Genomic DNA, 25,465 nt, shown 5'->3' on the forward strand with positions numbered 1-25,465 from the left:
ACCTTTTACTTTACATAACTTTTCATCATTGTAGATTTGAATTGTTCTACAGTGAAACCCGTAATAACGAATACATCGAAAGAATTCCTCAAATGTCGTATTCTTCACTTTCTAATAATGGAATGATGCAGATATTTAGTTTTTTAATTAAATGATTATATGGAACTCTTTAAAACTGTTCCCGCATATTCATGGCTATTTATGTATTTTCGCAAATAATGAAATTTACATAATATAGTATAAAAACTCATTGAAAAATTGTCAAGACGACATTTGATAAATTCTTCCGATGTATTCATTATTAAGGGTTTCACTGTACATCATTATTTCCTTAAATTATTACAGATCAATATGGTTCTGTTTTTAAAAGGATAATAATTAATAAAGTTATAAAAAATGCCAGATATAATTTGCTTAACCAACTCAAGACAGCTTCTAAGGTAAAAATAAAAAAATGGTTTCAGGGCTAAATATATATTTTTGTTTTACAAGAAAATCATAAACAAAAAGAAATTTTAAATAAAACGTTTAATAAGAAAAGTTTTCCAAAATGTTAAAAGCAAATGAAACCAGAGGCGTGTTGGCAAGGGGGGCTATGGGGGCTCTGCACCCCACCCCCTTTTGGTTTTAAGTTTTTTTTGGGCCCCAACGGAAGCTGAGCCCCCTCCCCTCCTCTGTAGAAACACAAAAACATTGAAGTTTGAGGCCAGTAATCAGTTTCATGGGGTTTGTATTTTTTAATTCACCAATGAAACCAAAAGAGGGAGGGGGATTCGAACTATAACTATGTCTGATAGCTCTGAGTTCTAGAGGGGGGGGGGCCCTGCCCCTCTTAACTCCCCCCCTGTGTACGCCCTCGTTTTGAGAAAGAAAATGCAAGTTAGAGCAAGAATGTCGAAGTATCAGAATAAACTTTAAAATTAAGATATTTTGCTTAACTATATGTGACATGTCATTATTTGCTTTTTAAGAAATGTTAATCTGTATAATAAACTCAGTTGTTGGCTAAACTGCAGGACAAAATAGGCTGACATTTTTTTAAGGAACCCATGGGTACCCCGGGGATAATATTTTTAAAATTCCAAAGTCATTGACGGGCAAATCAGCTAAATCATAATTTAAAAACAAGCGCGGGTAAACGGTGGGATAAACTATGTTTAACCTAGGTAACGCGAGGCACTTCAGCTAAAATCATAATTTAAGAACAAGCGCGGGTAAACGGTGGGATAAACTATGTTTAACCTAGGTAACGCGAGGCACTTCAACTAAATTCATAATTTAAGAACAAGCGCGGGTAAACGGTGGGATTAACTATGAGTAACCTGGGTAACGCCAGGCACTTCAACTAGTTTTCTAAGATTTAAATATTTTAGGGTTCATCTTCCTTCCAACCTTCCATACATACTTCTTTATCAAACAGTAGAACGTATACTAGAGGTGAATATTTCACATATTTTACTACAGTTTAACCCAGACCTTTGAAGATCTCTAAATAATTTGTAAAATGTCGTCTTCTACTAATAATGGAATGTTCAAATTATCTATTTTTACGATTACTGAGGTTTAGGTTTAACGAAAAAAAAAAACACACATTTTAACGTTGTTTACGGGCCTTGTGAAAAAATCTTTTGATATATCTCGGCAGTTCTATAGGTTAAACTGTATACAAAATCGTTATATGTTTACTAAGGATTTAATATATACTTCGAATAAACAGATTATACACTGGAAGACTTTGACTAAATATGACGATTCTGACGATTCTTATGGGAGTGTTTGTGAAAAATGAAGGGATAGACTTACAGCGAAAAATAATCGCTATTGATCAATACTAATCTTACTTCTATCTGTTGTGTCTAAAAGGAGGTTAAAAACGACTTATACTGACGAACGTAGCATCCATACAAATTAAGAAAGTTGCAATATACAACTCGTATCATAAAATAATCAATTTAATTTCAAACAAATCATTCAGATATTACAACTAAAGTCATATCGATTATTTTTCGACGCCTTCAAATATAGTTAATATTTCATAATATTTTTTATTTGTATAAATGCCCTTAAAACAACTTTTTTCCGCTAGGTGTTTCTGTCTAAAAGCATCGAGAGCATTCTAAACAAAACGAATATTTTAATAAATTTCTCCTTATAGACGCAACAGATAGAAGTAAGATTAGTAGCGATCAAAAGCGAGTATTTTTCGCCGTAAGTCTATACCCCCTTTCAATTTTTGCGAATACTCCCTTTAAGTTTGTAAATAGTTAACTTTTGCATGACAATATTCGGTGGTCATGATGAATACGTTTCAAGGAGACTTTAAAACTTTTGAATTATAAGGATCACTAAGATTTCCATTTTTTAATTGTGAATTGAATAATTTTAATTGTGTTTTTCTTATATAATTTCTTATATAATGGGACATTCATGGTATTTATGGTATTTAATTCTTTTCAAGATAAAAAAGGCAGTAATTTTTATTTGTTGGTACTTAGATAAATATGTTTAAAGGGTAATACCGGTGTAAATCGAGGATATACCCCTCTAGGAATATAGTGGGTTCCAAATTATTCATATTTAATTAGACCCTGATATTGGTACTTGGCTGAATTTAAGACATTGTTTGAATTAAAATCTGAAAGAAATTAATATTTTTTTTTTCAGGCACACCACTATCACAAGACCACTGATGAGAACAGTACACCAAGAAGTGGGCCTTTTACATCCAGGCAACAGCAATATTCAGGCAAAAAAACTTCTTTTTATTATCCAGCAACAACACACCACTCAGACCAGGATAGTCAGAGTCGGAGATCTTATAGCTTAGGGGCAAACCAACAGCTGATTGGGGCAAATCAACAGCTGATTGGGGCAAATCAACAGCTGACTGGAGGAAATCATCAGCTGATTGGGGAAAATCAACAGCTGATTGGTGCAAATCAACAGCTGACTGAGGCCAATCAACAGCTGACTGGGAGAAATCAGCAGCTGACTGGGGCAAACCAACAGCTGACAGGAGGAAATCAACAGCTGACTGGGGCTAATCAGCAGCTGACTGGGGAAACAACTTTTATTAAGGAATTGGTTTATGTCTAAAAAATTGAAGAAAAAAACTCTAGTATAAGAACGCGACTAAAATCGTATTTAAAAATCTCAGCCTTTATTAGCTGGGCACGCAAGTAACTAATTTAAAAGAAACTCAGTTAATACAAATAAAGAGTTAAAAATATACAATAATACAGTCCTTTTACGCTAATTTTCGTCAAATTTCATTTATTTATGAACATTCAAATGGCAGGTTTTATGCTAAATCTCAATAATTTTTTTTTTTCAGGCTAGGTTAGGTTTGCAAATCAGTTAAATTCTGCTTTTTAACGAAACTTTGCCAGAAATCACAATTGAAAATAATCAGGTTTCAAAATTATTAACATTCATACTTGATCAAAAAAAGCTTTCAAGCGCAACGTTGTGAATCGGGCATTGACATCTTTGCACTTTGCACAAGGTTGTCACTTCAAATTACGCAATTATTACAGTATACGTCCTTTTAATCTTAAAATATCAATTAAGTTATAATTGAAATGAGACATTGCCTAAAATTAACCAATTCTACAGGGTGTTTAAAAAAACCACTTTTTCTCAGTGGCCCAAGAAAAGCATTTATTCAGAGTAGGGTCGACAAAATCCGATGATTTTTTTCGCATAGTCCTAACATCCTAGAGCGGGTAAAAATTAAGCCGTTGAGACAAAAAAGTGTGAAGTGTTTTTTATAAACACCCTTTTATTTTCCAGCTCAACTGCTTAACTGTAATTTCATCTTTATGTTTAACACTACAAGGTCAAATTCCATTAATACAAATGATGCCACATAGAACAATTAACACAAGGTTCCAATTAAAAGTTAGTTAAGTTAGTTTGATTTACTTGATGCCTGCATGTTTTATCCTGGCTTTCTCCAAGGTCATATTTACATATATAAAATATAGAGATCATTGTACACTTGTTATATAACTGATTAGGTCGAGGTGAAAGACTTTGTTCAATGCCAAAATCTTTCGTTATAACGGGATTTATGTAACGAGAAAAAATAGCGGCAGTTTTGCTTCTCGAAATATTTGACTAATTTTGGAAGAAAAATTTGCAGTTTTAGATTATCGAATTATTAATAATGCAACCCTTCAGTTGATTTCTGCTGAAACTAGTGACAATGCTCCAAATTATTGAATCAAATGGGTATCAAAACGTAGGATGAGCTTTTTGCACTAATTATCGAAAAAATATTTCATTTTTATCATCATTTTTTCCGACTTTGTTTATTTTACTAATTTTTAAGAAAATTCTCTAGTTTACTGTTTTCCTGTGAATACAACCCGTCTATTCTGGACCAAACACCTTTAACATTTCGAAGAAAAAAAAAATACAGAATCTGGATATTTGTGTGACCTCTATGTTTGTTTGTAGCCTCCAGATTGAACTCGGAAACTTCAAAACTGTAAAACTTTTTTAAAATTAATGGCGTTCTTTTAAGGAACGATGGGATTTTTCCGGTGATAATGCCATCGAGTTCCGTAATATTAACGAACGCTTTCTTAAAAATATCGGAACGATCATAAATTACCGAACGAGGAACGAACTGTAATTGCTTCAAAACACCGCTCTTCTTTCACCAACTCTTGTGCATATTTAGTCCCCACAACAAACTTTAGATGAAAGTGAAAGTAACATTTATGAGACTTTACTTGGACGACTTTGTGACCTCCTAGCTCCTCTAGCTTTAATTTACGCAGAAGTAGGAGAAAATATATATTAGAAATATAAAACAACTTTTCTTTTCTCATCAATGGCTCTTCAATGAGGGAGGGAGTGCAGAGCAGCCAAAGCCCCGCTGAACTGACCTCCAGGGCCTCCTGATTCGCAGAATGACCTCAGACAATCAAAATCATCTCTGTGACTCAATCTACGTCCAGCATTCATATCTGCAGTGACAAATATTTAGCTTTTACATTCACCAAAAAACTTTTTTTCGAAAAATGATTTGATGATACATAAACGATTTGTATTAAAAAGTCAGCTTTATTTGAGATCACGACGTCTATTTTGTTTGTCTATAAATTTCACAAATTCCTGAACTTGCATGCATAACTATAAGCAGCTTTATATAATGATAGACAAATTTTATATCATTTTACAGGTATATCATAAATCTAGCTATATGAAAAACAATTAAAAAAACATAATAGTTTTTGTGAAATACTTGAATAATAATGCACAATAAAAACACAAATTTAAGTAGTTCACAAAAACTATACATACATTAATACGGNTTAGGGGCAAAAAATTATTTTGGGATCGAGAAAATCAGCTTTTTTGGGAATTATATTGCCCCCTGACATTAATACATTATTGGTGAATATAGACGCCTATATGGTTAATTTGTACAATGCACATGCTTACAAAACTTTATATAAAGCTGCAATAATTATGCACAAGTTAACAAAGGAATTGACTTTTTGCCACAAACTCAAATTTTCTAATTTCAATATCTTTGCAACCCAATGACGTAGATCTTTAATATTTCAAACTATAAATGCTATTAGATCAAATAATGTAAGTTTGAAATATCAAAGGTTTACATCATAAGAATGAAAAATATAGGTTTTACAAAAAATGAATTTCTGACAAAGACTCAATTCCTTTTTGTGGAATGACAAAAAAAAGTCTTAATCTCATTTAAAGTTGACTTTTTAAAGAAATTGTTTATGTATTATATATTGTACGTAGGGTTGTTAATCTTTTTTTAAAACGATTGTAAAACAACGAATGATCAAAAATCAATTGAAGTAGGGGAGCAGGAGTGGCAATATAATATATATGATTGAATAGGGTTAAATCAATTGAAGTAGGGGAGTAGGAGTGGCAATATAATATATATGAGAGAATAGGGTTAAACCAATTGAAGTAGGGGAGTAGGAGTGGCAATATANTTTTTTTAGGAAATAAAGAGTTTTCTGCATTATCGATTTTAATTTGAGGGTTATTCCTTGTCTATCTGTTCATCGTCAGAATCTTGTTCCTTAGCGACAACAATAATATATATGAGAGAATAGGGTTAAATCAATTAAAGTAGGGGGGAGTAGGAGTGGCAATACAATATATATGAGAGAATAGGGTTAAATCAATTGAAGTAGGGGAGTAGGAGTGGCAATATAATATCTATGAGAGAATAGGGTTAAATCAATTGAAGTAGGGGGGAGTAGGAGTGGCAATATAATATATATGAGAGAATAGGGTTAAATCAATTGAAGTAGGGGAGTAGGAGTGGCAATACAATATGTATGAGAGAATAGGGTTAAATCAATTGAAGTAGGGGAGAGTAGGAGTGGCAATACAATATATATGAGAGAATAGGGTTAAATCAATTAAAGTAGGGGGGGAGTAGGACTGGCAATTCAATATATATGAGAGAATAGGGTTAAATCAATTGAAGTTAACGATTGTTAACAAAATGACGAATTTTATAAAAATGATCATTATAAAACGACCGTTTTAAAAAACGGGTTTAAAAAAACGTCGTTTTCTTAAGGGAGCGATAGTTATAAAAAAAAATGAAAGCGATATCCCTAATTATACGGAAACGTTTTAGAATCAAGAGAGAGGATGATGAAATATAATAATGGATATCTACTATTACGTAATTTACATAATAAAGCTCAGATATATTTAAATGAAATATTGTCAGCTATAGCTGGCCAAACGGCATGGGCCAAATGACAAAATTTCATTTTAAGAAACTCAGGGGTACCCAGAGGGTAAAAAATCTCATTTTTTTCTTTAATAATCAAATAAATAAATCCTTTAAAAATATCATTTTTTAAAAAATTCGATTTTTTTAAATTTCACGGGCAACGCCGGTCACTTCAGCTAATCTATTACGTAATTTATATGTTTATAAATCTCAGTATTTCCAGGAAGAATTTCACAATTTCTCCGTCTTTGTCATAAATACAGGGATAGATATACTTTAGAAAATTACTGAAGAAAAAACATGTTGAATGATATAATAATCTTGTTTAGGTATACTTTTTGTGAAATATTATGATTCAGCTGCCTGTCTTCTGTTTACCTACAGTCAGCTGATTATTGAATGGGCCCGGCTTTAGAGCTGAAAGGCTCGCATAGATAGATATAAAGTTTAGCCTAGCCTCCCTCAAAATTAGTCACTAGTCAGTTATAGTCAGTCACATATACGTCGTAGAAATGGGTACTGGTCGTAGAACAATATCAACAGTTTACCACAATTCATTTTCTGTATTCATATACATCATATACATCAACATTCGCATCAACATTATATCTTTACAATCTGATGTTAATGTTTACATTTCAAATTATTGATTCTGTTAGATTGCAAGTTTTAGTGAAAACTGGAAAATATCAAATATCTACTCAATTAAGTTGCAAAGATTTATATTTTTCAATAGTATATTTAGTGGCAAGTGTACCTTTCTATTTATTAAACTTTATTTTCCGCTTTTATTGCTGTACACATTGTTTCGTGTTTTAAACACTCCCCGGCTGCATAAGTTAGATTGAAAAACCATTAACCATTTATTAATTTTTTAATGATTTATACGTTTAACATTGTTCCTGGAATTCCAATGTTTTTAGAAATATGTAATATTGGACACTCTGTATCCATGTATAATCTATATATTATTTAAATCTAGAAACAATGCGTATTTCGAAGCAAGAAAAATTATATTAAAATATCTATATTCCAAACCAGTGAAAAGTTCAAAAGTTCACAATAATTCTTTAAATTTTATCAAAAATTTCAGATATTTTTAAAGAAATTGTCAAATCAAGATGGATAAATATTGTGGATTAAGAACAAGACTGGAGGGGGGAGCAGGGTATATACCTGTACCTCTAGTAGGCGTTGAAATCACCAGCAGGCTGGTCAACTTTACTGCAGAGGTCACTGTACTGCAGAGGTACACCAACAAGGAGGAAAATCCAATAGAGTGTGAATACTTCTTTCCCATTGAGGAGGAGTCCGCCGTGGTCGGGTTCAGGGCGGAGATAGATGACAGGGTTCTAGTCTCACAGGTAGTTAATCCTTCATACTAGTAGTTAGGGCGGAGATAGATGACAGGGTTTTAGTCTCAAGGGTAGTTAATCCTTCATACTACTAGTCATGGTGGAAATAGATGACAGGGTTTTATTCTCACAGGTAGTTAATTCTTCATACTAGTAGTCAGGGTGGAGATAGAGGACAGGGTTCTAGTCTCACAGGTAGTTAATCCTTCATACTACTAGTCAGGGTGGAAAAAGGTGACAGGGTTCTAGTCTCACAGGTAGTTAATTCTTCATACTAGTAGTCAGGGTGGAGATAGATGACAGGGTTCTAGTCTCACAGGTAGTTAATCCCTCATACTAGTAGTCAGGGCAGAGATATATAGCAGGGTTCTAGTCTCACAGGTAGTTAATTCTTCATACTAGTAGTCAGCGCGGAGATATATAGCAGGGTTCTAGTCTCACAGGTAGTTAATTCTTCATACTATTAGTCAGGGTGGAGATAGATGATAGGGTTCTAGTCTCACAGGTAGCTAATCCTTCATATTAGTAGTCAAGGCGGAGATATATAGCAGGGTTCTAGTCTCACAGGTAGTTAATCCTTCATACTACTAGTCAGGGTGGAAATAGATGACAGGGTTCTAGTCTCAAGGGTTGTTAATTCTTCATACTAGAAGTCAGGGTGGAGATAGATGACAGGGTTCTAGTCTCACAGGTAGTTAATCCTTAATACTTGTAGTCAGGGTGGAAATAGATGACAGGGTTTTAGTCTCAAGGGTAGTTAATTCTTCATACTAGTAGTCTGGGCGGATATAGATGACAAGGTTCTAGTCTCACAGGTAGTTAATTCTTCATACTAGTAGTCAGGGCGGAGATAGATGACAGGGTTCTAGTCTCACAGGTAGTTAATCCTTCATACTAGTAGTCAGGGTGGAGTTAGATGACAGGGTTCTAGTCTCAAGGGTAGTTAATTCTTCATACTAGTAATCAGGGTGGAGATAGATGACAGGGTTCTAGTCTCACAGGTAGTTAATCCTTCATACAAGTAGTCAGGGTGGAAATAGATGACAGGGTTCTAGTCTCAAGGGTAGTTAATCCTTCATACTACTAGTCAGGGTGGAAATAGATGACAGGGTTTTAGTCTCAAGGTTAGTTAATTCTTCATACTACTAGTCAGGGTGGAAATAGATGACAGGGTTCTAGTCTCACAGGTAGTTAATCCTTCATACTACTAGTCAGGGTGGAAACAGATGACAGGGTTTTAGTCTTACAGGTAGTTAATCCTTCATACTAGTAGTCAGGGCGGAGATAGTTGACAGGGTCCTAGTCTCAAGGGTAGTTAATCCTTCATACTAGTAGTCAGGGCGGAGATAGTTGATAGGGTTCTAGTCTCACAGGTAGTTAATCCTTCATACTAGTAGTCAGGGCGGATATAGATGACAGGGTTCTAGTCTCACAGGTAGTTAATCCTTCATACTAGTAGTCAAGGCGGAGATAGATGACAGGGTTCTAGTCTCACGGATAGTTAATCCTTTAATCCTTTTTATTCTTTAAAAGTTCCTTGATATTCTTTCATAATTTGACTTTCCTCATTTCTTTATTCTTAGAAAATATTTCCCCCCCCCACCCCTTAATAACAAACAACTGAAATGATTCCCACTCAAAAACCGGCTTAAAGATGGACATAAGTTTCTCTATAGTTGTGGGGAAGGGGTGGTTCTATTGTTTTAATTGTTATACCCGTAAAAATACACACCCAGTCATTGTATAAATATCCTGGTTTAAGGATACAGAAAAGATAAAATTATTTACATAGTGCATACCTTATCATTTTACAGTGTTATTCATGCATTGTTAACAAACTTTCTTCTGTCACATGCAAAAGTGATTATTACTATTATCATCACCATCATTATTATTAAAAGACAACCACTTTTTTTAACATGTTCTTTTTTCATCAATTGTCTTTTTCTTTTTGGTTTGTCCTACTGACATATTATTATTTTAAACCTTTTCCATTCAAGCTTATATATATTATATATTATTAATATATATATTTTAACATATTATTTTCTTCCTGTACAATTTTATGTCATTAATCAGTTTTTAATTTAGGTTAAGAAGAGTACTGAAGCTAAAGATGATTATGACGAAGCTGTATCAGAGGGTAGAACTGCTTTCCTCATGGAGTCCACACGACCTGACATCCTTCAGATCTCTGTCGGTCATCTAGCTCCAGGGTCTACCTGCTCTGTCTCTATCACCTATATCTCCGAGGTGCCCCTGGAGACAGGGAGAGCAAGGTTAACTATCCCAACTACAATATCTCCAAAGTATATTCCCTTCAAGGATGGTTCTGAGGAAGCTAAGCGTATAGCATCAATACAATATGATTTCAAGAGCCCAGCTAAACTCCTCTTCAAGCTAAACACAACTATGAAGAGTAGGATTGAGAAGGTTACTAGTCCTAGTCATGAAATTAACACTACTGGAGGTAAGGAGGTGGTTGAAGAAGGATTCTATACTACTGAAACTACTCTTGAATCTACAACTGTAGATCTAGACCGGGATATAATTATACTAGTAGAGTGTGAGGATCCAAACAAATCTATCATTTTCATAGAGGAGACAGATGAATCCAAGGTAATGATGGTTTCTCTTGTTCCTAAGCTGGAGGTGAACACCAAGCCTGATCTAGATATTGTATTCCTTATTGACTGCTCAGGGTCCATGATGGGGAGCAGTATACAGCTAGCCAAGGAGGCAATCAACATACTTCTACACTCTCTCCCAGCCTCGGTACACTTTAATATCATCAGGTTTGGAAGCAGTTATCAGATGCTCTTCCCAGAGAGCAGAAAGTATTCTGATCAATCCTTGAGAGAAGCTAAGTTAGCTATGTCTAAGCTTGAAGCAGATTTAGGTGGGACTGAGATTTTATCTCCACTCTGTGCCCTTCTAGAGGAGAAGACAAAGGTTCCCAGAAGAATATTTATTCTGACGGACGGATCTGTTTCCAACAGCTCCGAGTGTATCAAGGTTACAAGGAAGAACAACAAGAATAACCGTGTGTTTACTCTAGGTATAGGTTCAGGTGCTGATCGACATCTAGTCAAGGGTTTAGCTAGATCTGGTCTAGGAACCTCAGTGTTTACAGTTGAAGGTGAGATTATGGCTCCTAAGATCATTAAACAATTGAAGAACTGTCTTCAACCCAGTTTTGAGAATGCTGAGATTAACTGGGGAGATGAGGTTGGTCCAGGGAATTCATGTCAGGCTCCCTCCCTCCTTCCTCCTATCTATGATGGTACGCGGATACAAGTATTCCGCTTGCTTGAGAAGAATGTAAGTCTGCCTGCTCTAGTCAAGATTAGTGCGGAAATTCCTTCTTCTAACTCCACTTATTCAGAGGAGATGAAGGTTGAGACAAACCTTATGAAGGACTCCTTGCTCCACAAGATGTTTGGAAGGAAGATGATCCAGGAACTGGAGGAGAACTATGATGAAAAGGAGGAGGGGGAAATAAAAAATCTTGTCATTGATCTATCCTTAAAATATCAGATTATGTCAAAGTACACTTCTTTTATAGCTGTAGATACCAAGGAAAAAAAGGAAGGGAAAATGGTGAAACGACATGTTGCAAACCAAGTCCCATTTGGGTTTGCCTTTGGAGGCCCACAAGTCATGATGTGCAACTCAATGTTTAAACGAGGTGGTGGTGGGTTTGGAGCACCAATGGCGGCCCCTATGATGGCCATGGCGGCACCTCCGATGATGGCCATGGCACCCCCTATGATGGCTAAGGTTGCGGCACCCGGTGGTATGAACAAAGGATTCTGTTTTGGTGCTGCAGCCCCTCCACCACAACAGTTTCAAAGAACCTCGCTTGATTCTGCATCCTTCGGAGGATTCGAAAGTGCAGGAGCTAGTTTTGGTTCTGCTGCACCTGCATACGCTATGAAGGAGTCTGTTGAAACTATTGATAGTTCCGACTTTATAGAAACAGACCCAGAGAAAAGAAAAATGCAGATCCTTCTCCAACTAATTGCTCTACAAACAGCTGAAGGATCGTTCTCTAAGGATAAATCAATCTTCTCCCTGTGTGGGCTGAAAGAGGAGGAGTTGGAGAAGGTTCAAGGAAACCTGGAGGAGAAGGTTTTCTACACTAACCTTCTCCTCCTGCTCCTTGAAGTACGGTTCCCTGATCTCAAGGACTGTTGGGAGATGGTGTCAGAGAAGGGAAACCTCTGGCTCCAGGACAAATCTGTACCAGATACACTCAAACAAAACCTAATCCAAATTTTGAAGAATTAAGCCTAACACCAAAGAAATTTTATAGAGTAACAATTCTAAAAACATTCCTAAAAATAGATTTTCCATAATTTTAGCTAAAATCCAAGCTAAATTTATTGCTAATGAATAATGTGAATTTACAATATATATATTTGTTGGATTTTCTGGTTTTGCATGAAATAACGTTTTGATTTGTAATGATTTTTTAATAAGCAAAAAGTTTAAAATAAATTTTTGAATTAAATTTTGGTCATTAGGAACATTTATTTGTATTTTACATTAATTTAATTATTAAACAAAGAGAATAGAATATATATTAGAGTGAAATTTACTAGAAGAAAGTGTAATACGACCATTTTGTTGTACTGTTTCCATACTAAAGGTGTACTTCACATATTTTCGCTATATAATCTTTTGGGCCCTGGAAAATCTAAAATTAACATTAAAAGAAAACCAAATTCTGAAATAGGCTGGTTTCATCATTGACTAATAATTATTTCACTTTACAAACGATGATTTTCCGTTATAACTATAAATCAAATGATGGTTTTTTATTCACCTAATTTATTTTATAAAGTTTATTTAACAACTTTAACAAATTCAAAATTTAAATAGATTTTAGTCAAGGAAACATACTGTATTAATGAAATCTACTGCATATAATTTGTGAACATTTACATGATTTGTACACTTTGAACTCCCTTTCAGACTGAAAGGGACTTAAAAAAATCCATACCGAACGATTGCCTAAATTCCACTCTAATATATATTCTATTCTCTATGCTATTAACCTTTCTACACACCATTATAAATGATGTTAATAAAAAGACAATAATGATTGCTGCCTTCTTTTTTTTCTTTTAGAAATGCTGTAAACGTAATCTTATGTTACCCTTCATTGCTAGAGCTAGATGTATGTCTGATCCACGAGGGTACACCTGAAGTATGAATTTGACGTCTATGTTTTTCTTGAGAACTGATTATTTCAATTCGTGGTTTTTCGATTCAAGAGTGTCTTGCGCATTTCTTGCTTCAGAAACAATGAAGAAGACAGTACTAAACAATTTTTAAGCTTGAATAAACGATGTTATCTCCCACATTATTGATCAGATTAAGTGTATGTTGTGAGTCGGCACGCCCTTCTAAAATTGGAGGGTTATTTATAATAACTGCAACATGCCCCTTACAAAAGGTTTTAGCCATAGAGAATAGAATATATATTGGAGAGGAATTTAAAGAATCTCTCGGTATGAATTTTGTCAGTCCCTTTCAGCCTGAAAGGGAGTTCAAAGTGTACAATTCATGTATATGTTCACCAATTATATACAGTAGAGTACATTAAAACAGTATGTTCCCTAGACTATCCATTTCAATTTTCGAATTTTTTAAAGCTGTTAAATAAACTTTATAATGAATTAGGTGAATAAAAACATCATTTGATTTATAGTTATAACGGAAAATCATCGTTTGTAAAGTGAAAGGCATAGAGCCTATGTGAAATGATTATTGATCAATTATAAAACCAGCCTATTTCATAATTTAGTTTTCTTTTAATATTAATTTTTGATTTTCTATGAAATGATGTTCCAGGGCCCAAAAGGTTATATAGCACAAATATGAGAGTACACCTGCAGTATTGAAACAGTACACAAAATGGCCGTTTTACACTTTTTTAGAGTAAATTCCTCTCTAATATATATTCTATTCTCTATGGTTTTAGCCAGATAGAATAGTTAAAATATAGATATATGTTAACCCGATTTTGTTGTACTGTTTCCATACTGCAGGTGTACTTCACTCATATGTGCTATATAACTTTTTGGGCACTGGAACACCTTTTAGTAGGTAAAACAATTCTTGAAACTTATTTAATTTTTTTCTAAATTAATTCTCTGACAACCTCCCATGCATTTCCGACTGAATCCCAAGTTCATTTCAGTATAAACTTTACAAAGAGAAGATATTGTAACTGATATGTCCTGGGATCATAATGTACTATGTGATGTACTGCGTAAAATTTGTGAATATTTACATGAATTGTACTCTTTAAACTCTTTTTTAGGGTTAAAAGGGACTGAACAAAGTCTACTCTAATTATTTCTGTTCTTTTGTTTCGGAAATTCCTACACAAAAGTTTATCCTCAGGATACAGGTTTACCAACAAATGGTCAGACTTCAGAGACGATTGCGCGGAATTTACACTGTCTGTTTCCTCTAATTCATAATTCCCTTCAACTGTAAACTTGTTTCTTTCTTTGCCAAATTATAAAATAAGCTATTGAAAGGCAAAATTCAAAAAAGGAGACTTAATTTAAGATTGGAATAGTCACATTTAGTTTTAGGTCGTCTTTACTTCATCCATTGTGGATTTGCTGAGATATGGAAGTTAGAGAAAAACACAGTAAACTTATTGACAATATTAATCAACAAAAAAAGTAAAGACAATAATAATAATTTAAAAAATTAGTTAAAAAACAAAAATCTCTTTATCGTATACTGGATGTTACCGTTAATCCTTGGATCTATATACTTGAAAGATATTGTTATGCACAGCACGTTTGTAAAGGCATACACAAGGTGATTAAGCTTCTCTAGGACTCTCTCCGATGTGTTAAAACTGTTAGTCGCAAAATATATTTCAAACCTGAAACAAGGATGATTTAATTACAATGTTTCTGGAGTTATAAAATGCGGGTATTTGTTTTCATAAAAAATAGCAAATGATTAACTTTAAGAAACACAAATGGTAAAGGATACAGTTTAAGGTTGTTGAATGAGGGGAGTAAATATTTATAAACTGATAAGTTGATACTGTTGAAATAAAGTTCCGAACATTTTTTGTTACTAGTATTATGATTGTATTTGAAAGGATAACTTACTATTAAGTCTTAACACACTCGAAATAGAGAAGTGATTGATTTGTGACTAAAACATAATTGTCTTCTGAAAATAATTGCTTGTTTAAAAAAAAGAACTAAGATTGTTTTCATTTGGAATTTTAACTTATTTCACTTTAACATGAGCGGTTTTGGTACACAATGGAGTATCAGAGTTTGGGGGGGGGGTTTGGTGTGTAGGACTCCGTCAGAGAAATAAATCCTTGGCAAACCTGGTAAAGACGACTTTCAAAGGCTCTGGGGAGTTTAAAATGATTTTGTTCAACAACGTTACATATAATTTTTATTTAAATTACATTTTTATTAATCCATCGAGTATTTTTATCTTGTTTTTATCTTATTTTTATCTGATTTTTATAAACCCATTGACAAGGAGATCAAGAAGCAGCAACAACAACAGCTAAAGGAGCTCCAACAGCAGATATATATTCAACAACAACAACAGCTAAAGCTGAAACAAATCCAGAAACTGAGACAGGAAAGGAAGAGGAGTGATCAGACCGCCGCCATCTTGTCTATGCAAAGACAGAGAAAAGTTGGTGTTGTACAGAATAACCTTGTTCCATGTACAACTGTACAGGAACACGAGGCAGAGGATGTAAACTTCTTGATGGTCGAGAATCCCTGGAAACTAAGCCCAGGTAAAATGTCATCTTCCAATCAAATTTTTGTTTTAAAGCTATAGAAACTTTGGTTTTTGGAAATCCATAAAAGAAAACCGGGAAAATCTGCAAAATGTTTAGTTATTCAAAGTACTATTTAAAGAATAATGGCTTTAAAATTACATTTATATCTAAAATCGTCTCAAGAAAAAAGGTGTCCAGAGCTGGGAACTTTAGAATGGATAACCTTTAATCCCGACTGCTTAATGCAAATATCCATTGTGGAAACTTTTAAATCTAGTTCTTAATCCACTCTTTTTCACTCTCTTTGGATATCCGTACATTGCTTTCTCCAATGAGAGTGCAGGAATATAGTTCGTGACCATTGACAGCCTTGAAAATAAATTCTGTCGAATGAGAGATTTCCGCAATTTCTAACAAATAAAGAATTTGTTGTCGGCCATTTTGTAATTGAAAAATATGTAATAATACGTTTGAGATTCTTTTTTATCTAATTTTAACTAATGTATTAATAAATAAATGTGTGAAAAATTAAGTGAAGGCCCTTCCAGTCAAGAAAACGAACACATCTTACGTTCTTAGAATCAAATTCGTTGACCTAAATAATTAATCTCGAGACTAACATAATCTCGAGATTATGTCAGTCTCGAGATTAGCAAAAAGAGAGGATTAAGCATTAGTCCTGATATGCACCATTCTAAAGTTCCCAGCTCTGATATCCTTGCGTTAGCTATTGAACAACTATGATTTCTATTGAGAAAAATGTCTGTATACCCGGCTAACACTTTTTTGTAATTTTACAATATTATTATATATTACTTTATATTTGTTTTCAGGTGGAGAGGAAGGACTAGACTCCGGCGTGTTTTCAGGTCAATTCTTATTATACAGTGATAACTAGAAAACCTTGGAATAGGAAGTCGACTTTTAGACTCAAGTCTTGAGTTTAAATAGTTCAATGAACATGAGACAAAGTAAGTATGCAGTGTAAGCAGGGCCCTTTCTCTTAATAAGTGATTTAATAACTTACTATTATAGTAAAGCTATTAGTTTTGTAACAACATCAAATTTACTTCAGTATTGCATTAATGTCGTCTTCCAAATCTTCAGTTTTCCGGTTATCAGTGTAAACATCATAAATACAATTTATAAAAAACATAATTGAAATACGAGTATTATTTTTTATCTTTCTGACAATCATGGTGAGGTAATAAAATAAAATGAAATGAAACATATGTTTAGAAATTTATGAATCCGAAGTGAATATGGAGGAAGATGACAAGAAAGATGAAAAAAGAAGAATGGAGAAGGATACGAAGATAGAAGAGATGGAAAGGGTGCTGAGGTAGAGATGTGCACGTTCGAAATATTTTATTTCGTTTGTTCATCTGTAATTTAATAAAAAACTATCGTTTTTTTTAAATATTAAAAAAATTGTTCGTTAAACAAAAAACTATCGTTTTTATGTTTGTTCAAACGATCATTTTTCACTCCTCTGAACGATCCATTTCGTTCGACCATCGTAATTTTTTTTTTTCACAAAAAAATTCGTTCGTTCTGAAAAATTTCCTTTGTTGAAAAATACGAAAATACGAAAACACGACGCCCATCTCTATGCTTAGGAAAGAAGGAGAGAAGGAGGAGGAAGAAGAGAAGAGAAGTCTAAGAAGTGCACTATTCAGAAAGATGATGCTGAAAAAAATTGTGAATTAGTTTTTGAAAGAGAAAACTTGAGTTGTTGGCGATTATATGAATACAAAGAAGACGACTTTTTTATCTAACATTTGATTGTTTACAAACTTTTTTTAGAATTACAGGTTTACAGGTACTTGTTTTAATTGACAGCTTCTCTTGACTTCTATGTTTGGAAGAGCTTGAATATATATGAAAATTAAAATCGAAAGACGATTTCTTTGTATTGATATAATCGCCTACCACATAGATTAATGTGTGAGCTATTTACTTGGAAGATTTACAGTTCTTATAGATTAGATTTTATAGATACACAGATTTTAGGAAATATATTTTTAAACCTTTGTAACACATTTAAACCTTAGTATCTTAAATTTAAAAGTTTTTCGGAAGTTTCATGTTCAAATTTTTTTCCATCATTCCATGAGTCCAGTTTTTGTCCATCCTAAACAAGAGAATAGGATAATTGTTTATTTTTATGTAAGTTTTAAATCATAAAATGCCAATATAAGCACAATTTTACAACATGTACAGGGTGTCCCACGAAACACAATAGTAAGTAAATAGTTTTGAATGTCGTCTTCAATACAATGTATTAGAAATTAAAGGCTGTTTGCAGTTTATTTCGTTCAAAAAATCTTTTGCTCAAATCTAGTTTACTTTGAAATTATTTTACTGAAATAAGAATCATTTATAATATTTTTATTATTGTCTTTGGTATTAAACAACTTAACAAATTATGGAAGAAAACATTCTAAACTATTTACCAACTGTCATGTTTCGTGGGACACCCACCATGTATGTAAAGAAATAATAAACATTTAATCTAATCTAACTGAATTTTATATATATCATCATTATAAAGTTTGATGTGTGGATTATATTTCAATACTTAATTATGTGCAGTCCTAACCAGAAAGACCCGGAATTAATTTACAATTAATCAGACGACTTTGCAATCTAGAATTACAAATATGATTAATGAAACGATAGCCACAAAAAGCCCTGGTCCTGCCATTTCCAAAATGTGGTCTGCATTTTAAAGAATTGCCAGAGATATATATTCAGGGTTACCCACAAAGAATGAGACTTCAGAGACGACTGATTGAATTCATTCATTGAATTCTGTATCTTAATAATCATTCATGATACACTAAAACTGTAAACTTGTTTTTTTATTCTTTGCCAAATCTGTGAATAAGTAACTCATTAAAATACTGTTTCATTTTCGTTTTCAAGCGTAATTTTTTTTAAACGGCTAATCCATTTCGTTTACAATTTAAAAACTAACGGACTCTTCCGTTAATTTACGAAAACCTCCGTTTTGTTAACGGAACTTTGCCCAGCCCTACATGATTGCTTAAAAATGTTGCCCTCCTACATGACTGCTTATAAATGTTGCCCTCCTACATGACTGCTTAAAAATGTTGCCCTCCTACATGACTGCTTAAAAATGTTGCCCTCCTACATGACTGCTTAAAAATGTTGCCCTCCTACATGATTGCTTAAAAATGTTACCCTCCTACATGACTGCTTATAAATGTTGCCCTCCTACATGATTGCTTAAAAATATTGCCCTCCTACATAATTGCTTATAAATGTTGCCCTCCTACATGATTGCTTATAAATGTTGCCCTCCTACATGACTGCTTAAAAATGTTGCCCTCCTACATGATTGGTTAAAAATATTGCCCTCCTACATGATTGCTTATAAATGTTGCCCTCCTACATGACTGCTTAAAAATGATGCCCTCCTACATGATTGCTTAAAAATGTTACCCTCCTACATAATTGCTTATAAATGTTGCCCTCCTACATGANAGTAAAATATATTTGAGTAAAAGATTTTTAAAACTAAATAAACTGCAAAAAGTCTTTAACATCTACTACAGTAGGAAAAATACATTTAAAACTATTCACCCTCTGTCATGTTTCGTGGGACACCCTCAAAACTGCAAGACAATTGGACGTTTTTTCCCTTATCTTTGCATCTTGTAGTTGTAATAGACTTATCTTTACCATCCTGTGGAATTTTAGAAGAAATATCAAATGACCGAAAGAATGTCAAATTGTTACAAATATTTTTCAGAACATGAGAACATCTTTTTTTCTTATTTTAAACAAAATTTGAAATATATTCTATATAAATCTATATAATAAAACAAGATATTCGTAAATATTATAGCCGGCCAACAAATATCCGGATTTCCTAAATATTTTCAAATACCAAAATGTCCGTATTTTCGAAATGCTTCATTTAAACATGTTAAACATTTTAAAAATGTTGTTAACAACATTTCTGTTTGAACTATCGTATTTATATAAATGAACATTTGTTCATACGAACATAACATCAGGAATATCTCACAATCTCGCAAAGTTTAAATTCCTAAACCTTTGGTAGTAATGTTGAATAATATGTTTGTAATGTAGAAATGATTATATCGATATTACTAAGAAAAATGTTTTTAACATTATTAGATCGGCACATTTTAATATCTTAATATTTTATTATTTTAATTTATTACCTAATTGTGTATTCTCTGTACTCTCTCTGATGAACCAGGCTAAGATGGCGGACCAGGCCACCTGTATTCATCTTAGTGTTCACAATGTAACCACAAGTTCTGAAAACATCGAAAAAGTTTCCAACAAATTTTTACGTTTTTTTAGGCTTTTCTAATGTACAATTTTAGATTAGTTATGCTATTATTCATTTTTGATAAGCATGCAGATTATAATGTATTCATAGCGGAAAATTACCGTGTATATATACCTATTAAATTCAGTAAAACAATTTATTTGAAAAAAAGCCTGTAAATCATTTTATTAATTGCAGAGTAAGTTTGTTATAGTATTTTTTCCTTGGCATCATGGTTAAGCTAAGACTAGTATAAAGCGGACCTGGTCAACACGTAAAGCGTGTTTAGTACAAAAAAATTAAATAGCCGTGTAAAAACGACCAACTCGTTTTGAACTTTTAGAAACCAAATAACGATCGTTTTTGATAATGATCGTTTTTATATAAACGATTTGCGACCGTTTATTATAGGATTGTTTTTAAAAAAACTGTCGTTTTTGAAAAGACGATTGTTTTTGAAAAAAAATTATCAACAATTATGTTAACGATCGTTAACAAAGGGTTGTCGTTAACGATGGTTACGAAGGGTCTTCGTTAACGATTGTTAACAAAGGGCCGTCGTTAACGATCTTTAACGAAACGACGATTTTATTTAAACGATCGTTTTAAAAACGACTATTTTTAAAAAATGAACTTTTTAAAAAAACGATTGTTTTCATTTTTTTGATTTTTTGTCGTCGTTTTCAAACGGAAACGATAGTTTTTCAAAAAAAAATGAAAACGTTAACATCCCTACACGTAACCCCACTTTACATACAGGGTGTTTGAGTATTATGTCTTTATTTTGGCATTAAAGCTTGAAGATAATCTAATATGATATGGGACGCTCTGTAGGTTTTTACCTGCAAGTGCATTTCTTCTTTCCTTCTTCAAAGAAATCCCAGATAACCGCCTTCTGTTTGTTCCTACAGTGTGTCCCAATAAACATATGGGAATTGAGAGATGACTTGAATGTCCTCTTTGATTTCAGATATTTGATAAACTACATAAAGTATCTTGCATCTTAAACATTCACGGAGATATTAAACATTTTAACAGTTTTGTTGAATTTTAATAAACTGGAATCTTGACAAATTTACTCATACCTCCGTCAATTGTGAAAGTAATAAATGGTAGACCAAATTTTGGAAATCCCAAGACTACTAGTTTTTATGGTAAATATTTCAACTGTGATACTATAAAATTATGTTTATGAAAAAGAATCCCGCTTGGAACAAAGACGATGTAGAAGTTGTCATATAAATATAAATGCAATGTTTATTAGGACACCCTGCGGTAAATATATTTAACCATTAAACAAACAAAACACTTTTAAATTTAATACCTTCCACTTGATTCATCTCCAGCACTTCTGCGTCGCTCTCGCGAGTTTTCAGTTCCATTTTGAGATTTTTGGCTTTTATTTCGGGCATTTAAACTTTCTGTTCTTTTGGCCGAAGTTCGCTGTGATTCTTCAGTGTCCAGCTTACTAAGTGCTGCCGCTAGGATCGCCGCTTTCAGTTTGCCAACAGCTGCTTCCCGTGCCGGATTTGGTTTTATACTTTCATCACTAGATGTCTCTTTTTCACTTTTCTTTTTTTCATCATTGAGTCCGGCTTTGTCTCTATACATTCAAATATACAATAAAACCTTAAAAACTAAAAAAAATTCCGATATTTTTGTTAATTATTAAAATACACACATTAAATTAAAGTAAACAGATAAATGCTTGCTTTGTAAATTTTATTTGAGAACATTATCCATTATACTGTACAAAAAAAGAACAATTTTAAACAGGACTTTTGGCTCTATTTTCCTTTATATATAGTTGAAGTACCCTTACACAGCTTTATCACAGTTGTCATCTGAAGAAGCACTTTTTGACTGAAATGAGAACTAGTTAAATAAAATTTTTAAGAAGATTAAAAAAATTTATAACAAAAAACTAAAAATTAAATTTGAATTTAATCATTTATAGGTATTTCATTCTTTAAAATTTTTAGCCTAAAACATTTTTATGATTGATATCAATTAAAATTCTCTTATTCATATTAGAGACAAGCTATTGATTGATTAAAAATTAGCTGCCAGATCATTAATTGTAATTTTTTTCTGGACTCAATTCTAAATTGATTTAAGATTATCTGCTAAATCGATTATTGTTAATTGATTTTTAAAAGTCAGGGCTGAAATCCAGGCATGCGATGCGAAACCTTAGAGATCATGCACTGAAATCATGTAAGAGCTAAAAAGTGGTAATTTGCGACTTAAGGGTTCTCCAATTTAAGACTCATAAGCCATCATCTTAAAAGTTTTTTTTCTGAATATCATGTTCAGTGACTTTATTTCTAGGCATAACACAATATTTGAGATCTTGAATTGCGTTTTAGTGGCTTTAATATTATCTTAATCTTTGGTGTGGGAACAAACAGTATGCTATTTTAGTTCCTAATCCAACCACTGCGCTTCCTAGGAGCGCCGGGATCAATCCAGGTAGCTGATTACAGTTTTGTCTTGAAAGAGCGAAAATCCATAGCTCTGTTTTTTTCGCAGTTATGTTTACCTGAGCAATGGCTGCTCTTATTTTGGCTACTGCTGCTGCCTTTGATGCAGGCACAGGAGGCTTGATCTCACCAGTACTTCCAGGTCTGCTGCTAACCACAGTTTTATCAGAAGCTTCTAAACATCAAAACTGTTCATTTTATTGATATAAGTATATATATATCACTGTACATTTGGAAGGTAATAAATATTTGGAAATTATGAATATTTATTTCATACATACTGGTCAAAAATTTGATCATTATCCTCCCTGCATACTAAATGTTTGCAGGGAGAATTATTTAATATGAATGATTAAAATTTTCAACAATTTTGATAACAGCACAGGTTTTTCAATAGATGCATGTCAAAAATTTATAAAATAGGACATATTCTTTTAGAATGATTAATTATGCTTTAATTTGTGATATTTGTACATTATTACACAGCAATAAAAGCTGAATTAAAAACTATCACAGACTACACAGACTGCTTATCTCCTTTCACTGGGTGGGCTACGTAGGCCTAAGTTGACCTGACACAACATGCTGCGTTATTACGATAGGTTTTCAGAGTGCCGTTTCACAGCCACTTGTTAAATATATTATACCCATTCAGGGGTTTAGTGAATTACAACTTTGAAAGAAATACTCCAATTTTAAACATGAATCATAACATTTATGAATTCAGTCTTTTTTTGAAGATTTTGTGTTTCGTATCCAAAGGATCCTTAAATATCCCTGAATACAGATGTTTGCTGATTGGTCGTGTACAGTACTTGTACAAAATAGAACATGTTGTGGAAAATATGGCATATTTTAGCTGTAACTCTCTTATCTCTGATTACTATCATGAGTATTGCGCTATAATCAACGAGGTTATAGTGTAAAAAGTGCTGATGTACGCTAATCCTTTACTAATTGTATGGGCCAGGAGCTATACCAAGCAGGGGTGGATGAAGGGAGGAAGGCCAACCACATCAATCTCTAGTCCGAACCACATTCTCCTCATTTTCTAGTCCGAACCACCTCGGAATCCTCGTCCTTTCATTATTTTGTGTTAAAAAGTTTCCAATTCTTGAAGATAAAACTATTTTTTTAAAATTTGGCCACGTTAGGGCATAAAATATGGATGGACTAAAGTATTGCAATGATTATATCATGTTGGAATCTTCAAACCCATGAGAATGATGTCAAACTTTATTTAGGTAAAACTTAAATCTCTTCTGCCTCCGTAATGGCTAACCTTCGTGATAAGTCCTTTCATTATTTTGTGTTAAAAAGTTTCCAATTCTTGAAGATAAAACTATTTTTTTTAAATTTGGCCACGTTAGGGCATAAAATATGGATGGACTAAAGTATTGCAATGATTATATCATGTTGGAATCTCTAAACCCATGAGAATGATGTCAAACTTTATTTAGGTAAAACTTAAATCTCTTTTGCCTCCGTAATGGCTAACCTTCGTGATATGAAAAAATAGAAAAATATTCGGCATACCTCTGCCTATCATTTTCCCCATGGAACCACCCGGAAAAATTCTATGGTTTTCACTAAAGTTAACAAAAAAGATTGAAGTTCTATAAACTTGGAATTATTTGCGGCATTCTACACCAGGAATATCTGAAAATGCGCGTAAAAAAGGTGAACATTTTTAAAGACATTAAACTTGAAATCGTTAACTAATTAAAACTTTTATTTTGATTTACAAAAGTTTGATGTTTCATTTATGCCCTAACGTGGCCCGATTCTTTAAAAATAGTTTTATCTGGAAGGATTAGACACTTAAAAAAATAATACTGAAAGGACGAGGATTTCGAGGTGGTTCGGATGAGAAAATGAGGAGAATGTGGTTCGGACTAGAGATTGATGTGGTTGGCCTTCCTTCCCTCGGCGGATAGAGGGTTTAAGTGAGGGGGATGCTAAATTTATTTCGGAAGAAAAAAATCCAAATTTAATCAAATCAAAGTTAAAAAATTAAAACTTTTAAATTAGATATATTTTTTAGAAAAAAAAATTTCCTTAATATTAAGCTTTTCTCGTGAAAATATTTTCTTTTTTTTTATATTCAAAATATTTTATGAATACAGTGATTTAAGTAGGGGAATGGGGGGTCATTTTCTGAAATCTTGCAAAATTTCTTCGTTTTTTTATGCATTCCTGTATTTAAAACATCCCTGTATTTCATGAGGTTGCGAGAATATCGAGATCAAAGTCCAGTCCAAGAGTCCGGTATCTAAAGAGTGGTATAAAAGAGGTATTAGATAATACCGCTCTTATATTACTATTAACACTAACAGCGGTGTTTATGAAATACGGATTCATGATGTTAGCACAACAAATGAACGCGTAGGGTAGATGATCTAGCCTACATCCTTAAAACCACAATTAGTAAAGAGCGCTATAAAGGTTTCTTGAACCAGCCTAAAATCAAATTAATACCAGTATTTAGGTTAGATGATTCTACCTAAATATTTTTTTTACATTTTGTGAAAAAAGTAGTTTAAACCTGTTTGATTGGATCCTCCACCTCGGGCCTCCTTGATTGCTATCCTCATCTGATTAATATTGTTAAATGGAATGTCAGGAATTTTTTTGTTATTCACACACTTCATTTACAGACAGAGTGTCATTAGCGATGTATATTGGTGACTTTGTGGATTTCTAGAGCAATGAAATTTTTTAAACAACCGGCCAAGAAAAGATAGCTATTAATTATCAATT

At 33.1% G+C, this 25,465-nt stretch overlaps 3 protein-coding genes and 1 long non-coding RNA gene across 5 annotated transcripts; 3 read left to right on the top strand and 1 right to left on the bottom strand.

Annotated features, from left to right (window-relative positions):
• The first annotated feature begins 326 nt into the window (after positions 1–326).
• Positions 327–17,720, top strand: LOC111705434 (putative uncharacterized protein DDB_G0271606). The gene is made up of 7 exons (XM_023477991.1): positions 327–440; positions 1,374–1,437; positions 2,665–3,078; positions 15,640–15,907; positions 16,726–16,761; positions 17,132–17,234; positions 17,512–17,720. The coding sequence occupies exons 1-7, from the start codon at positions 397–399 to the stop codon at positions 17,600–17,602; spliced, it is 1,020 nt and encodes a 339-aa protein (XP_023333759.1). The 5' UTR covers positions 327–396; the 3' UTR covers positions 17,603–17,720.
• On the top strand, positions 3,086–5,299 carry LOC111705436 (uncharacterized). Its single transcript, XR_002766009.1, has 3 exons — positions 3,086–3,412; positions 4,183–4,243; positions 4,857–5,299. It is a non-coding gene; the product is annotated as an uncharacterized LOC111705436 (long non-coding RNA).
• LOC111705433 (von Willebrand factor A domain-containing protein 5A-like) lies at positions 7,814–12,613 on the top strand. Its single transcript, XM_023477990.1, has 2 exons — positions 7,814–8,109; positions 10,192–12,613. The coding sequence occupies exons 1-2, from the start codon at positions 7,867–7,869 to the stop codon at positions 12,388–12,390; spliced, it is 2,442 nt and encodes an 813-aa protein (XP_023333758.1). The 5' UTR covers positions 7,814–7,866; the 3' UTR covers positions 12,391–12,613.
• A 28-nt stretch (positions 17,721–17,748) lies between the features above and the next one.
• Positions 17,749–25,303, bottom strand: LOC111705437 (uncharacterized). 2 transcript variants are annotated; one of them, XM_023477992.1, is made up of 7 exons: positions 25,251–25,303; positions 22,765–22,880; positions 22,045–22,085; positions 21,547–21,825; positions 21,065–21,127; positions 20,110–20,208; positions 17,749–18,026 (listed from the first exon to the last, which is right to left on the bottom strand). In XM_023477992.1, exons 1-7 carry the CDS (start codon positions 25,297–25,299, stop codon positions 17,957–17,959), a joined length of 717 nt encoding a protein of 238 aa, XP_023333760.1. In that variant the 5' UTR covers positions 25,300–25,303; the 3' UTR covers positions 17,749–17,956. The 2 variants fall into 2 exon arrangements, with proteins under 2 accessions (XP_023333760.1, XP_023333761.1); XM_023477993.1 differs by lacking the exon at positions 17,749–18,026 and adding an exon at positions 18,420–18,541.
• Between the last annotated feature and the right edge of the window lie 162 nt (positions 25,304–25,465).

The sequence above is a fragment of the Eurytemora carolleeae genome, unplaced genomic scaffold, assembly GCF_000591075.1.
Source record: "Eurytemora carolleeae unplaced genomic scaffold, Eaff_2.0 scaffold489, whole genome shotgun sequence".
NCBI classification, from domain to species: domain Eukaryota; kingdom Metazoa; phylum Arthropoda; class Copepoda; order Calanoida; family Temoridae; genus Eurytemora; species Eurytemora carolleeae.